Source organism: Nicotiana tabacum, chromosome 8 (assembly GCF_000715075.1).
Source record: "Nicotiana tabacum cultivar K326 chromosome 8, ASM71507v2, whole genome shotgun sequence".
Classification (NCBI taxonomy): domain Eukaryota; kingdom Viridiplantae; phylum Streptophyta; class Magnoliopsida; order Solanales; family Solanaceae; genus Nicotiana; species Nicotiana tabacum.
In genome coordinates this window covers 209,603,467-209,620,513 of record NC_134087.1, presented here as the reverse complement: position 1 = coordinate 209,620,513, position 17,047 = coordinate 209,603,467, and the positions used below count along the sequence as shown (strand labels likewise).

The 17,047-nt window shown below is 34.1% G+C and overlaps 2 protein-coding genes across 8 annotated transcripts; one reads left to right on the top strand and one right to left on the bottom strand.

The window, feature by feature from the left end:
- Window positions 1-853: 853 nt before the first annotated feature.
- Window positions 854-16,773, bottom strand: LOC107801106 (uncharacterized). Of its 7 annotated transcripts, none has more exons than XR_012694438.1 (7): window positions 16,453-16,773; window positions 14,774-14,927; window positions 13,286-13,506; window positions 12,519-12,692; window positions 11,998-12,083; window positions 11,127-11,192; window positions 854-1,084 (listed from the first exon to the last, which is right to left on the bottom strand). XR_012694438.1 is itself a non-coding variant. In XM_016624395.2 (6 exons), coding segments are annotated over exons 1-6 (888 nt in total). In that variant the 5' UTR covers window positions 16,705-16,773; the 3' UTR covers window positions 10,051-11,191. The 7 variants fall into 7 exon arrangements, 2 of the variants coding, with proteins under 2 accessions (XP_016479881.1, XP_016479872.1); XR_012694436.1 differs by lacking the exon at window positions 854-1,084 and adding an exon at window positions 4,677-5,230; XR_012694437.1 differs by lacking the exon at window positions 854-1,084 and adding an exon at window positions 4,677-5,226.
- On the top strand, window positions 9,971-11,403 carry LOC107801119 (calmodulin-like protein 3). Its single transcript, XM_075220133.1, has one exon. The coding sequence runs from the start codon at window positions 9,971-9,973 to the stop codon at window positions 10,691-10,693; it is 723 nt and encodes a 240-aa protein (XP_075076234.1). The 3' UTR covers window positions 10,694-11,403.
- Window positions 16,774-17,047: the final 274 nt, after the last annotated feature.

Below are 17,047 nucleotides of genomic sequence, written 5' to 3'. Positions count from 1 at the left end.
AGAGATGTAGTGTTAAACTCAAATTGACTGGATAGCTCTGCGAAGATCAATAATTATATTTAGTTAGACAAATATATTTTATAATTACCACTACTAGAAATTCGGTAAATATCGACCAAAAAATTCGATCAACTTTGGTCGATTATGGCCAGTTACCAACCAAAATGCGACCAAATACGCTTGGCCGATTTTGATGGTCGTTTTAATATACCGACCAAAGTTGGTCGGAAATTACCGACCAACATTGGTCGGTCAATTAAATTCAAAAAAACAATATTGCAAAAAAACCCACCAAAGTTGGTCGGTATTTTCCGACCAAAGTTGGTCGGTATTTTAATTATGTAATCAAAAGATTCACCATCTAGGAATCGAACTGGGGTGTGTACTGTGGCAGGATACTATTCTACCACTAGACCATTGGTGCATTTTGTTTTAAGATTGTCTTATTTTTTATTTATACTCTTTAATTGTATTTTCACACGAAAAATAACCGACCAAAGTTGGTCGATTTATTAAAAAATAAAATTACCGACCAAAGTTGGTCGGTTTTTTAAAATGATCGGCCGAATTTATCGACCAAAGTTGGTCGGTTTCTTTAATATTATTTTTTATTTATTTTAATTGCAAAAACCGACCAAAGTTGGTCGTGTCACGACCCAAACCAATGGGCCGCGATGGGTGCCCGAGTCCTACCTGTCAAACACCCCTAAGCATGCGTCTAGAATATAAACCTGAATAACATCTGCTGAATTACGAGGATAATATACATGAAGGAAACCTGTCCAAAAGGCATATGTACATATATGTGCAAAATACGTAGGGCGAGCCGACAAGGCTGCTATAGACAACTATATACCTCAAAAACTGGAAGTCGTCAAGGCCACATACTATCCAACTATACACAACTGTCTACAGACCTCTAATAGAAATACAACTGTACAAAGACGGGACTAAGCCACGTCATACCCATATATATACAAGCATTTTGTACCAAAATCAAAAGCAACTCCGGATCAAGTGGAGCACGCCAACTCTCGTTGATCAAGGATCCTAAAAAGGGGGTTGTCAACTTGCTTACCTACACCTGCGGGCATGAAACACAGGCCACATGAAATAGGGTGTTAGTACGAAAAATGTACTGACTATGTAAGGCATAAAAATCAGTACGTAACAAGACATAGATGAAATATGGAATAAAGAAATCCATATGTAAATCTGAAAAACTTTGTAAATTTTGAAACATTTATAATGCCATGCACATGCATATAAATATCGTGTCATGCATAGGTATAGGTGTACATAATATCATCAAGCCTCTGAGGGCATCCCATCATATCGTCTCGGCCACTGTGGGAAACATCATCAACATATACCAACTGATCAGGTGGTGGTGCGTATATAACGTCGTAACCTTTTTCCGTATCCCATATAAATATAATATACATATATACGCGTATATAATGCCATCTGGCCATGGATCAATGTACATGTATAAATGCATAAAAAATACTTTAATAAGATTTTCTCGGAATGCCATAAACTCAATATTTCCTTCGGATAAATTTTATCAAATACGTATTTTTCAGAGACCCATGAACAGAAGATATAATAATAATTCACATGGGGAATCAAGAATATAGACACCCCTAGTATTTCTATGAATAGAGTCATTTATGAAAGTTGCATATTTTGCTCGTTTCATTTGTATCGTATGGATCATGCCAAAAGAAAGAAGGGATAGTTTTAACATACCTGGAGTATGGAAAATCCGTATAATATTCTCGGAAAAATTACACCGTACTCCTTTAGAACCGCATTTTTACATTGCTATGATTCTAACAATTCTTGTTGGAATTGTTTGGTTGCAGGTTTTTTTATTGAGATCTTGCTGGATGGAGCTTGAACCGTGATGGCTATGAAACAAATTATGATTTGAAGATGTCTTGAATATGATATTTGGAAGAAACAAAGTTTTGTAATGGTATGGAATCAAGTTTTCATAAGGTCTTACACGTAAGTGGTCTTATGATTCTAAATGGACACTAAGCCTACTATGACTAAGAGTCATAGGCCATATTAGTGGCTTGCTGCCACGTCTTATTTTCACAATTTAGTAATTAAGTAGGTAATGTTCGATTACACGGTATTAACCAATTATTCGCATAATTAAAAATTATCTCAATTACTTAAAATACTACTTATTTTTAATATACTTTATACATCATACTATCGTATTCATATGGTACCTTGTATGGTATAAATATCGAGTATTGTCGCTCGACCCGTATTTTATCTCGAATCGGCCACCTTCAACGAAACTCGTTTTCTTTAATTCGTGTACTATTTATCCTTCATGACACTTATTTATCGCTTGTTATAAATAGCATAAATACATTAATCTCAAGGTAATCTCATCCCCAAGTCTACGTCGATTAACTGAAGACGAAACTTTAACGTACGAAGTCGCGAGATGTAACAGGTCGGTTTCTTGAAAAATAAATTTCGCGGGACTCAAAAATAGTTTCCGACATTTTTGCGCCAACGAAAACCGACCAAAGTTGGTTGGTTTCGTAAAAAAAAAATTAAAATACTTTGAAAAACCGACCAACTTTGGTCGATTTTTGGCCAGCTTTTTGACCGACTCGATTTTTGCCAAATTTCTAATAGTGTACATAAATTTAGTTGTTATGAGTTACAAACATATAATATGACCGTATATTTCACCTAATATTTCTTTGTGGATATTGTCCTTGAAGTTGTTCCATTTTGATGTTTCAGCGAAATGATCCGTGCAACAAATAAAAAGAGAAACTAATACTTATTTGTACATGATATATTTTTTTTAAAGAATGGAAGAATTAAATGTTTCTAAAATATTGTGAACAATTAAGTAAGAAGCGACTGACAATAATAAAAACATAACAAATATAATTTTTTTTCATAGTTATGCAAAATTATTCAAGAATTTTGAAATATTAATTACAAAAGGTTGAGGGAACCAAAAGGTTTTGTACTTATTTGTGAAGGTATAATTTTTGAAGGGTATTATAGTCATTTAAGTTTATAGGATTATTTTGATCTTTCACATTCAACTTTTGATCTTCATGCTTATAATATATGATGATATGATAAATAAGAAAGTGATAAGATGTCAAGTTTGTGTCTACGTATACAAATATATGGTGGAAGTGAGCTCATCTTTTCCAACTGGCCTATGAGATTTTGGCTTTACCATAAATAACAAAAAAAGGGAAAAAATAAAAACGAAGGATTTAATATAGCATTTTCGGCAAATGTCCAAATATATCCATGTATTATGAGAAAATATTTAAATATACCCTTCGTTATATTTTGGATCCAAATATGGCTCTCCCGTGAGGGAAGGTCTAGTATACAATTTTATTCTTCTTGATCGAAGCTCTATCTCTCATTCAGCCCTTCGCAAGCTTCCTTCAAAAGGGGAGTCCATAGGCGCGAATACTCGGATTGGACTTGGAAACCCCCGCGGAGTTGAACACTGACTTCGGCCAGGAGATTGATAGAGACCATCCTTTGATTGAGAGAGCCAGAGCCCTTCAGTGGTACAAGGATATAAAATTCCCAATGGGAGAGCATGCGCCCAGAGAAGAGAAGCGCTTAAGCAAAGAAGGTTGACTTGGAAGTTGTTCAGTTAGAGGAGGACGCCCCAAGCCAATGGTGACCGAAAAGCACCTTTTTTGGGGTTCTATCGAAGACTTATAGTGCATCTATTAAGTACATCTACAAGACGATGAAACTATATATGATATGCCAGTAGATTAGTTGTTTCAATTTCATCAGATGTGAAACGATATTCGCCCCTTCGTAGTGGAGCCTTCTTGGATAACCTATTTCTGACCAGTCAGTTTTAGTGGTGGAAAAAAATAGAAGAGAGAGGTAAAATGGGTTAAAGGCACAGGGGTGGCAAGTCATGTGGCATCCACCTCATCAAATGTCAGTGCCTCGTAAGATTGGATGTCCACTTTGGACAAATTTAACGAAAAAAGGATATATTTGAACCAATAGTATAACGGAAGGGTATATTTGAACTCAAGGTATAACGAGGGGTACATTTAAGCCTTTTCTGATTGTACAGGGGTATATTTGACCCTTTTCCGTAACATTTTACACAATAAGAAATTAGTTTTGTCACAAAAAGAAAGTAGTCATTGCTATGCAAATCCAAAGCTAGGATTTTGAGTTTGTGACTTCTACATTCTAAAATTAAAAGATAACTTACTGATGTTTGAATAAATAATTTATAATATCAAAAAGAATTTTAAATATAAATACAAAATTTAAATCAGAGATATTGGTTCTGCCAAACTAGTACTATTAGCTCGTCCTACTATTAGTCGGGTACGTTGATCAGTTTCGATTTATACAGCTTCTTCTTTTGTTTGTTTTTGGCACAAGTTGAAACTTTATTTAGTTGTAATTTATTTATATATTTATTTTACTGCTTATTGCAATAAATGGTTTAGGTAATTGTTCGTTAGAATTGGCGATCTCATTTCGCTTACAGATGTAAAGAGATTATTGTTAGAATTGTTGCAATAAATGATATAAAAGGTGAAGGGCTCATCAGTGGCGAAGCCAGAAATTTCCTCAAAGGTGTTCAAACTTGTAAAAAGTAAAAAAAAAAATCCGAAAAAAGATATTCAATATATGTTATATACATTTAAAATCTAATATTTTATTCATACACACAGTATAATTTTTCGTAATAATTCGACGAAAGATAGTCAATAAGACCACTCTTAGCAAAAGTTGGCTTTGGCCCCGGAGCACACTATATATTAGGATTTCATCTATACATAGAGCTCGAAGACCTATGGTTAAAGATAAAAATAATTCTATTCATTCTATCATAACCTTTACTGGTCAGACGTTAAGTAGACTCGACCTATATAACATAACTTAAACAAATTACTGAATTTACACTCTAACGTAAGATTCTGAATCCGTCTCTGATTAACTTATTTATTGTAAAAGGAGGTGTTAGTTTTTTCAGTTAGTGACATGCATGCATGAATAGTAAAGGGGAGGCAGTTTTTCTCTCGTGTGGTTGCCAAAGTCTGAAAGCAACTGACTGCACTTTCTGGAGGACAACACTGTCTTTCTCTGCACTCCTCTCTGCAATGGCGTACTCGTAAGTAAATTCACGTGTGCTCTGCATCCTGCAAGGCTGCAACTTTTGCACTTTACCTTACTACCATGAGAGAAACGGGTTCAGAGGCGGATCCAGAATTTGAAGTTTATGAGTTTCCGTCGCAATCTCAAATTAATATACCATAATAACCGGGTTCACAATAAAATATTTATAAATATTTAGTAAAACTTTTAATAAAAATATAAAATTTACGCAAAAGTTACTGGGTTCATACACTATACTCTAGATATGCCCTTGGTTCAACCTTTAAATTTTTTAACAGTAAACACATATTGTACCGTTAAAATCATGAGTTTAGATCTAATATTTATTAAGATTTAAGTAGTTTTTTTACATATAAATTTATATTTCTTGTCGAATATTATGGGTTCAAGTGAAGCCATAGCCAAAAGGCTACATTCGCCCATGAGTCCTACCCCTTTCTCTCTGCTAGAAACTTTTCTTTTCACAAACAAAAGATGCACCATGAAACATCTCTTGAATTATGACTCATGATGGCAGAGCTATGATTTTAAGGCAAAGTGAAGTTTGGGATTTGATACATAAAGTGGTAGTAGTTGCAGCACGAAATACTAACTTATTTTTGCTCATTAACTTTAGCATATAACATTTCTAGTTTAAAGATATACTCCATACAACAATAATAACTACAATTGTGCCTCAACTCCAAATAAGTTGGGATCGGTTACATGAATTTTCACTTGCCATATTTCTCCATTTAAGTTCATTTAAATCAATATTATGCAAGACGGATTCAAAAAGTTAAAAGTACTAGAAGTTTTGTATATTTTTTACGGACATATAAATCTCGGGAGAAATTCAAAAATAGCAAGATTTACAATTGGTCGTTCAAAAATAGCCCAGTTTCAAAAGTAATCGAAATTTAGCCACTTTTCAATAAAAATAAATCTGAGCGAAAACACTATTCAAAACCCGAAAAATACGTCAGAATATTATACTGGAGTTCCAGCATAAGTATGGTTGAACTCCAGCATATTATACTGGAGTTCCAGGATAAGTATGTTGGAACTCCAGCATAATATGATGGAGTTCCAGCATAAGTACACTAGAACTCCAGCGTAATATACTGGAGTTCCAGCAAGTATAATTGTCCAGTATACTGGAGTTTGGAGCACCGGTGCTCCAGTCTCCAGTATATTATACTGGAGTCAGCAAAGTATACCGGTCCAGCATAATATGATGGAGTTCATACACAGGTGCACCGAACTCCAGTATATTATGCTGGACCGGTCTCTGTTGCAGCAAAATAGTGGCTATTTTTCATTGATTTCGTAAACGTCGGCTATTTTTAAATGACCAATTCGAAAACTGACTATACCGTGCTATTTTTACATAAATCTCTTACTAGGATAATAGACTCCTAGAAAGCAAAGACCTTACTGTCCCGTACTCTCAATGGCCCCAACTAGACTTTTTTTCTAGTACCTTAAATAGACTAATAGATAGACTAAATACATGCTAAGAAGTCCATGCTCTAAACTAAGGCCACTTTAGCCCACTAACACCTAGCTAGAAATGATAAAATTCTCAAGGATGCACAATATAAATTGGTCAAGTTTCTCCAAATGCAAAAGTGTTTTTTTTTTAAGTTTGAAATGTTTTAGCCAAGCTTTTACAAGAAAAAGAAGTATTTTTGAGTAGAAGCAGAAGTAGTTCCGGAGAAGCAAAAAAAAATAGTTTCTCTCCAAAATCGCGTTTTGAAAAGTACTTTTGAGAAAAATACACTTAGAAGCACTTTTTCAAAGTTTGACCAAACATTAATTGCTTCTCATAAGTGTTTTTCAAATTAATTAGTCAAACACAAACTGTTTCTCATCAAAATTACTTTTGAGAAAAGTACTTTTAAAAAAATGTACTTCTAAAAATGAGCTGATTTTTGAAGCTTGGCCTAACAGACTATAAATCATTACAAAAAGAAAGTATGTTTCTATGGATCTTACTTGATTTTAAAATCAATTTGATTTTTCTGGAAGTAGCCTAAGAATTTCCCGCTTATTACTCTTATAGAGCGAAAGATTCAGCAGTATTAATTCCTTGAATAAAATCAAACATCCTCTTATTTTCATAAAAACTTCTTCTAAACTAAGATTCATCTTATAGTCCCACATTCAAAGTCAATAAGAAAAAAAAAAGTAATATATTTAGGGATTTCTTAATGATGTGACACCTTTTTGAAGAAAAAAAATCCAGTTCCGATCCGACTCAAAGCGTGCAATGTTAATAATGTCTTTTAAGTTAACTTAACCAAGTTGACAACAGCTACATATGAAAGAAGAACGTGTGTGTGTCTATATATATATATATATATATATATATATATATATATATATATATATATATATATATATATAACTCTCAATACAATATTTCATATGTTTGGCTAAAATACACTTTGAAACAAAGAGAAATAATGTGGTCCCTTGCAATAGGTTAAAATAGCACGGGCTAGCCAGTTTTCGGACTGGTCATTCAAAAATAGCTAGCGTTTGCAAAATCATTGAAAAATAGTCACTATTTTGCTGCAATAGGGACCGGTCCAGCATAATATACTGGAGATCAGTGCACCTGTGTATGAACTTCCAGCATATTATGCTGGAACTCCAACACGCGAAAAGTTCCAGCATAATATACTGGAGATCGGAGCACCTGTGTATGAACTTCCAACATATTATATTGGACCGGTATATTATACTGGAACTCCAGTATATTATGCTGGAGTATTTTCCGGATTTTGAACAGTGTTTTCGTTCAAATTTATCTTTACATGAAAAGTGGCTAAATTTCAATTACTTTTGAAACTATGACTATTTTTGAACAACCACTTGTAAATCTGGTTATTTTCTAATTTCTCCCAAAGATAAGTCAACTATCCAAGCTTGTTGGGGCACCATCCAGAGAGATTGGGCTTTGTTGAACAGTTTTGTGAAGCAAAGAGTTTTTGGGCCTCAATCTTGTTGGGTGGAAAATAAAGGAAAAATGACATTGTATAGCCGCTCTCAAAATAATAGTCGAAAAATATATATTTTTTGTATATATATATACATACATTATGTATGTTATACACAAATTATATAAATTTTATACACTTTTTCGGCTACCAAATATAAATAATTTATGGCGCAAGCTAAAAGTAATAACATCCCGATAATAAATGCCCTTAGTGTCCAAATTCATTATGGGCAAACGTGATCTAACAATGTGGCGGGTTAGAATTTGAACTTTTACAAAAGGGGAGGGGGGAGGGGGGGGGGGAGTAAGTGGGAGGTTGAGTGAAGAATCCATTAATCCAAACCAAATCAATCTATGCATGATAGCTACGCAAAGTATCGATGCTGTAATAGAGTTTTTTTTCTTTTTTGGTTTCCTATTCGGGGTCTGGTACCTGCTTTGGGACCCAACTAATTCAGATTTGTGCCGAAAAGTCCGATTTTTGGGGTAAAATATTGCCTACTAAAGGTGATTTTATACCCAAAGCTCGCACTCAAAATCTCTAACTAAAAATGAAGAAGTATTTATTACTCCACCACAATCTTATAATAGAATCACTTGGGGAACACTTTATTGTTTCGTTAAAGTCCACAGGAAAACGTTATTTGATAAATGCCACTAAAAATTAAGTAGGGAGTATATACACCAAGTGACAATTAAAATAAGAGAGATTCTATCAAACATTTACAATGTATTCCAAGTATTACTTTTTATTATTCTGAGAATTGCTATGACTGATAAACTAATTTATAAATGATCATATTCACTTAACTTGCTTGAAAGAGAATAAAAGAAGAAAAATATGAAACTTTGCAGGTCATATGATGTTATTATCTATATAATTTTGTATATACCTGCTGGCTCCAAATTATTACTTATTTAATTTTACAAATAATTGAACATGAAAATTAAAGGAAGATTCTTTGCCTAGGTAAAACGCATTCCAATTTGTATTTTACTCTCAAAGAGGTAACCTTTTCCAATCAAAAGTTTTTTTTTTTTTTTATATAGTATTGATGATCTCCTCTTTATTGGTATTATTATACTAATATTATCGGTCCACCAAAAGTCACGGGTGGATTATAGATACAAGAAAAGGCATTTTAAAGGAAAATGAAAGAAATCCCAATGATGTCAAGAAAATAGGAGACCAAAATGGGACTACAATATGCCTAATAATCGTCAAAATAGCACGGCGGCCTAGTCAGTTTTTAGACTGACAATTGAAAAATAGTCAGCATTTCAAAGTCATTAAAAAATAGTCATTATATGCCAGCATAATATGCTAGATTATGAAACTCTTGCGTATAAACTTCCAGCATATTATGCTGGAATCTCACGTGTAAAAGAAAATCAATAATCACCACGCAAGAACCCCACACGTTGTGTAAAGTGCTTCCACCAAAAAGAAGTAATAAAAATTAAAGAAAATCAACAAATTAGTATGCAGGAACCCCACACGTTGTGAGAAATATAATCATATGGTACTTTCTGTACTTTTAAGGTTTCCGTTAAAGATTTAATTTATATACACCAGCATCATTTAAAAAAATTACACTATCATAAAATTTTGAATTGCTATAGTCGATAAATTAGTTGATTTCTGTCTTACTAAATTAGGATTATTATCAGTTAAGAATTCGCCCCTCTACCCTTCTCTATTTTTCCATTTAAGCACAACTCTCCATCTCTATCACCTTAATATTCCTCTTTCATTTTCTTTTTCCTCTACCCCCATTGAACTTCAAGAACTCATAAAGCAAAAGAAAGATGTCGACATTACTAAGCATTCTTTTCTTAGCAATTCTCTTCATTATTGGCCTTATAACAACGATTTTAAATTTCCCAAAAGAAAAATTCAAAACATGGCTTCAATCAATTTCTCAAAAATCTCCACCTCTCCATGAGAAGAGCATAAGTACAACATGTTCAACCTCAAGAACTATGGATGAAAAGAAGGTGAAAAACAGCAGCATCAAAAGCACAAGCTCTAACAATTACAACAAGCTTGAATTGAGAAGTATTTTTGCAACTTTTGACAAGAACAATGATGGTTATATAACCAAGCAAGAATTGAAGTTATCTCTAAAGAATATTGGGATTTTCATGGAAGATAAAGATATCGTTGATATGGTTGATAAAGTTGATTCCAACAAAGATGGTTTAATTGATCTTGATGAGTTCTATCAACTTTGCCACACTTTCTTAGGGATAGAAGCAGTGAATGAAGGAGAAATGAATGAAGAAGAAGAATCAAACAGAGAGAAAGATCTTAAAGATGCTTTTGATGTATTTGATTATGATAAAGATGGATTAATATCAGCAGAAGAATTGAGTAAGATTCTTTCATCTTTAGGGTTGAGACAAGGGAAGAAGTTGGATTATTGTAAGGAGATGATAAGGAAAGTTGATGTGGATGGAGATGGAATGGTGAATTTTGATGAGTTTAAAAAGATGATCAAAGGTTGTGGAACTCTTGTTCCAATTTCTTAAGCAATAATGCAAAATTAATCTTCCTTTTCTATATCTTCTCAAGGCTTTTCAAGAAACCAATATTGAAGAATGACCTTTGTTGCAAAAGCTATACAAATCTCTAGTAGTCTCCATTATGGTTTGGTTAGAAAACCAAAGATATTTGTGTGCATGATAGACATATTTAGTTTCTCTTAAAACTATTTCAAATTAAGCTGCTTCTGTTAGCAATTATATATGACTCTTTCCTCATCTTTTTTAAAGCTGGTGTCCGACCAGCTTGCATGCATCTTGAAAGTTTGCACAAATTTCATCGATTACCAGGCCACACAATATTTCTTTTGTTTTCATGATCTTTCTTGTTTTTTTTCCTTTCTTTTTGTCCTTTTTCACCCCCTGGGTTGGGGGAACCGATGAATATGTAGGAGAAGGATCAGAAGATATGACAACTGACCTGGGTCTCCATTCAAGTATTGATCTAATATGTACACTTGTTCAGCACTTGGTACTAAATATTTACCTGCACACAGCCACACAGTGTTTACATCAAGTCAAACAATTAAGAGTTACAAAATTAAGCGGAAATACATGTCACTTAATCATCGTGTATGCAAGACAAGTGTCTAGCATTTATTCGCTTAATGTAAATGGATAAGAGCAACTACAAAGGATTTGACTCCTGTATCTGCTTGTGATATATCAAAGTGTAGACATAAGAGAACCTTTTAACCTATGCTAAGTTCAAAATTTTATGAACGTTGTGCCCCCAATCCCTTTCCCCTTGTCCAAGAGAAATGGGTCCCTTCTCTTTTATAAGTTAGGCAAAGTAAAAAGGTTCTATTAAATAGCAATCTTTACTTACAGTTTAAAGTGATCATCAGAACACAACTCAGCGACAAGGACAAAACAAGAACTGGGACACTTCAGATTACTTAACAATGAAGAATTTATTAAAGGAAAAAGGTTAATAATTGGAGCGATGGAGGAGTACCCAGAAAGTGACGTACAAAATGAAAAAGAAATCAAATCGAACAAAAAACTAAAGCATAGAAACAATGTGTTAAATAGCTTTTTTATCACTAGGAGAAGCCCGGAAATGTATGAACTTCGATTCTAATTGAAATAACTGGAGAAAAACAAATAAAAATTTGTCTATAAATGATACAAGTACCCTTTCGCTAATAACTGCAGCAGCGCACCTTAATCAAATAAACATAAGTTCTAGCTTAATATTATCGCTAGAAGACACTTGTTACAACTGTGATAATAGGACATTACTGATGCTATCCTACAGATTATGCAGCCAATAAGGACATGATACATACTAAAAGACATCAGGATTGAAACGTCCAGGAATAGAGTTGCTTTGTTGAGCCTGCTTGAGGTGCATTGAGAGAGCATAGTTATTAACCTGACGACATGGAAAGGTAACAATCACTACAGTGTCATACATGAGAAGTGGAATACCAAGAAAATGATGCAAAATCAGATCATAAATCCGGACAAGCAGCTAACTGTCATGGGTGCATTATAGTTCGTAATAGAGCACACTAAAATTGGGTTGACCTATCAGATGGACTAAAAGGGCGCCCTTTCCTTCTACTTAGAATGTATGCACAAGCATATGTGAGTAACACAATTTCAGAAGGGATTTGCATTCCCCAGTTTCATATGAAAAATCATGCTTTTAAAGAAATGAAAGCAGATTTGATCCATTATCCTTTTCCTTTTCTTTAATCCTTTTGATATTTGGTCACAGTGAGGATGAAAAAGAGTGCAAAGCAAATGCAATGAATTTCCAGCCAAGAAATGAACAACAAAAACATCATATCAGATTTTATCTCACCTCAAGGGTTCTAAGCTGCTCCTGGTACTGAGCCACCGACTGCTTCAGCTGATTCAACTCGTGCCCTCTATCCTCGAACTCCTTCTGACGCTCATGCTGGATGGCAACTGCTCGCTTTAATATAGCATTCTCTTGTATAAGAGCTTCAAGCTGTTGCTTCAGCATTATGTTCTCCTGTTATCACTACCAAAATATAAGCCTCTGATTTTTTTATTTACAAAATTCATTAGAATAAGATAGAAGTAACAGACCAGAATAAACAAGATAATTAATCTGGGTTATGGAACTATGCCAGCACACACACCCAACCCTCACAAGCATTGATTTTTATAAGCGAGAGGGGGAGGTGAAGGGGGACATGAAATGGCTAAAAAAAAAAGGAACACTACTAAATATGACAATCACCAAACCCAATCAAACACAAATGCTCAAGATCTAAACATCTCTCCCTTTCACAAGAAGTGTCTCCTTCATGTATATTTCATTCTTATTTTCTTCTTTCCTCTTATGTTTATGCAATTTGTTCTTTGCTACTTCCATTCATCCACCTGCTATTGAGGTCTCCAAAAGCAACTTTGCACTTAATGCCCATAGCAAGTGTAGACATGATAAAGAAAATAAAAAACAATAATATTAGCATTTAAGCACCTTGTGCATCCAATTACAGTAGTGTGAGCAAGTAAAATAGAAAAACAAAGATAAAAGAGATGTCAGGGTGTTTATAATGCGGGGAAAATAAAATTACTGAAAAAGCATTTGGAGACCACCTGCTGGAAATTGCAAGCTGTTGCCTCTGTTGCACGGGCACATATGGACTTCTCCAACACCTCAAGAGCTCGTGAGGCACGGGCTTTAGCATCATCTATATTTGACGCACTCATCATCTCTCTGACAAAGAGCTCCACCCATTCTGTACTGTCCATATGCACTACTTTTGCAGAAGATAAATCCTCTGCAGGTGTGGTCTCACCATTAGTTGTAGCTGTACCTGCAATAAAGTGAAGGAACTATGTCTATGTAAGGGGCAAAGTAGAATTGTGCTAAAAAATCTACATCCAGTTCTTCGGAAAACACCCAGTGAATGTAATAATACAGCTTGACAACATGGTGAATATCACTAACAGCAAGTGGATCAAGAAAGAGACATAAATTACACAATTTTCAGATGCACTCAGCAAAGCAAGGCTGGAAACAGTTTAACTTTATGATAGAAAACCTACTTCGTTAAGTCTTGCCGTCTTTTCATAACAGGGTCAGTTCTGAACCTATTTTGCATGAAAAGAAGCATATGGAGAATGCAGAAGTTGTATCCGTAATTTAACTCAATGATTGTCTGAGGACAAGATCAATATTAAGCGGATTGGCAACAATGTCTTTCAGGAAACAAGAAATTTTTGTTACGGTAAACTAAACAGCTTAGCCCTGACCAAACTTAACTGAATCACGAACAGCGAGTGCGTCAGTCTTGAATTAACACTTGATTCCCATATTGACTTGTCAAACTTTTTAGTTGAATCACAAGCATAAATAAGGTACTTTCATTGTTTAGTGTCCTATATAGTTGACACAATATTACTAGGCCCTTCACCATGACCGAAATAAAAGTAATTGAGTAATGTCTGTACAAACTAATATAAGGAATATGCATCAAAGGAAGAAAGTTAAGGACGTGAAGTTATCACACGAAGGGCCATGTTATTAGACACTTCAATAGTTAGTTGGGTTAAGATTTATAAAGTGGAGGTTCGTTTGCACATAAATCAAGGAGCAGACAAACCTCCACGAACTATATCAAGCAATAATACAAGTTTGGAATTCACAGAACAATAGCAAGATAACGAGTCAATAATATGGACCACAAGTGACCACATGCTCAATTTAAAGAGCACAAAAACCACCAATTGTGAAGCATACTTAAACATTCACAATTGGAACATTTCCAAAACTGATAAAACGTTATAAAGCAGAAGTAGGTGAGCTGACAGGACGCTGACAAACATTTGGAAAACTGGAAAATCAATAAAGATAATCAGGTGGGCTTAAGCAGGAGCAGAGTTTAAGACAGATGAATGATGACATCACATGGATCTGCTGAGTATTACAAAAAGATCAACGGTAAGGCGTAGTACAATGAGTAAGAAGTTGAGAATTTTTTACACGTAGGTTTGACAAAATGATCTCAGTCAAGGCAACGGCCAAAAAGGGGCAAGAACATACCATCAATCAAAAACAAACAAACAAAATTCAACGTGCACCTTGAGTAAAAAACTGGCTGCTGGAATCCTGGGTAGCATTGGAGCTTCCCGCCACAGACCTCGGATTCTCACCAGATCCCAAGCGAAGCTCATTTAGGCTTTTGATAGCAGAATCTAGATCATCACCGCATTCTTCAAGTGCTCTCTCAACCCACTGAAAAATCAAGTCTCTAGGTTAAGTTTTCTCTTTTTAAGGTAAATCAAGAAAATTGTATCAAGTACTCAAGATATCTAATGTGAATAAATGCTTTCATGCCCAAAATCGACAACCTAGACATGGAAATTCTTTTAAATGAAAAAACAAATGTTAGCTTCGTCCACGATATCACAAGATGACAGTTATCAGAGTGTGTACTATTTCTGAATCACAGAATCAATAGGAACAGAGCGCAGATTCTAAATCCTACACCGCATGTCATTAAAACAAATGAAGAGTGGAATTTTGAATCTGCATCTATGAGGGATCAACTTAAGTAAAATTAACTCCACCAGTAGGAAACAAAAGAAACAACCTGTTTTTTCATTTGTGGTTATCTTTCCTTCTTTTTTCGTAACGTAACGAGGCTTTAAATTAGCTAAAAAGTTAACAGACACATTATATATGATATGCATCGAACGGAGCACTTTTTCAGTTCTTTTAAAGTAGAAAAGGAAATTTGGCATTTTGTACTTAATGGGTTCCACAATGTTTTCAGATGCTCAAAATCCTTGTTATGTTACAAGAGCAAAACATGACATGTGTTCTCAAAGAAACACTGTTTTTTTTTAACCTCATAATCTTTAATTGGTTTGGTACCCTCATAAAATTTCCATCTTTCTTTCTTCTTTAGTCCACACCTAAAATTGGTGGATTTCAGGAATTCATTAATTCTAAAACACTTTAAAGTTGAAAGAATCTGATGACACAAGTTGTGCCAAGATTCTTTTTATTCTAGACAGTGAATCAATTATGCTAGCACCAAGTTCCTACAGTTCAAATTAGCAATATTGAGTGATACATCTCCAACTTAAAACTACAAACAGCGTATGAAAAACAATGTTTAAGACAATTATGCGGTTCAAAGTTGTATGTTTAAATAGTTCTCCAAACAGATAATAGTATGCAAATCTTCATCCAGTAAAATCAGTATACTCAGCACATTTCCATTTCCCACTCAAGTAAACAGCGTATGAAAGACAATGTTTAAGACAATTATGCGGTTCAAGTTGTATGTTTAAATAGTTCTCCAAACAGATAATAGTATGCAAATCTTCATCCAGTAAAATCAGTATACTCAGCACATTTCAATTTCCCACTCAAGTTATAACATCATCAGAATACATTAATAAACCTACGAGTTCCTATCCCACTCAAAAGATACTTCTACATCCCAAAACAACTAAATTAAGGACGTAGAAAGCATTTTTTAGCCAACAGAGCTTGTCCAATACTTTGTTTTTATAGAGACAAGTCCAATACCTTTTTTGAAAACATTGTTTGTCTAATAGCTAAACTAACAATGATAAATCAAGCATATTTTTCTTCATCATCAAGCTTTATCCAATAATTAAACAATAAAAATTGATGATTTTTACAGCTAAAAATCCCGAAACAATATGAAACACCAAACAAATTACACCGAAATTGCAACACAATAAAAAAAATTGATTGAAACAATTGAAAACAAGAAGAGCTAAACCTGTTTGTCCATATCAGGAAAGAGCATGAGAAGATGATCGAGTGCAGACGACGACGAAACCGAAGAACCGGAGAAAATATTAACAGCAGAAAATGAATGATCGGAATCAAAATGCGACCTCGCCGGAGAAAAAGACGAAGAGAAACAGCGAATTCTTTTCGGAACCGGCGGCGAAGACGACGACGGCGAAGACTGAAAATCCTCAAAAAAATAGTTCGATCTCTTCCCGCACAATATAGCAGCAGCAGACATGTTTTTCCTTTTTCAGATTTCTACTCTGAGTCGGAACAACAACAATTCCTCTTTCACCGTTCCGAACATGCAGATTTATATATATTTGAGAAAAAAATTACTCAAATATTTTTAATATATTTGATAATTTAATAGGTTACTATTTGGGGCGTTTGGACATAAGAATTGTAAAAAAAATTTAAAAAAAAGTGAATTTTTTTTTCAAGTTAAAATATATTTGAAAATTAGAGTTATGTTTGGACATGAATATAATTTTGGGTTGTTTTTGAAGTTTTGTGAGTAATGTGAGTGAAAATTTTAAAAAACTGCTTTTTGGAATTTTTTAAATTTTCGAAAAATTTCA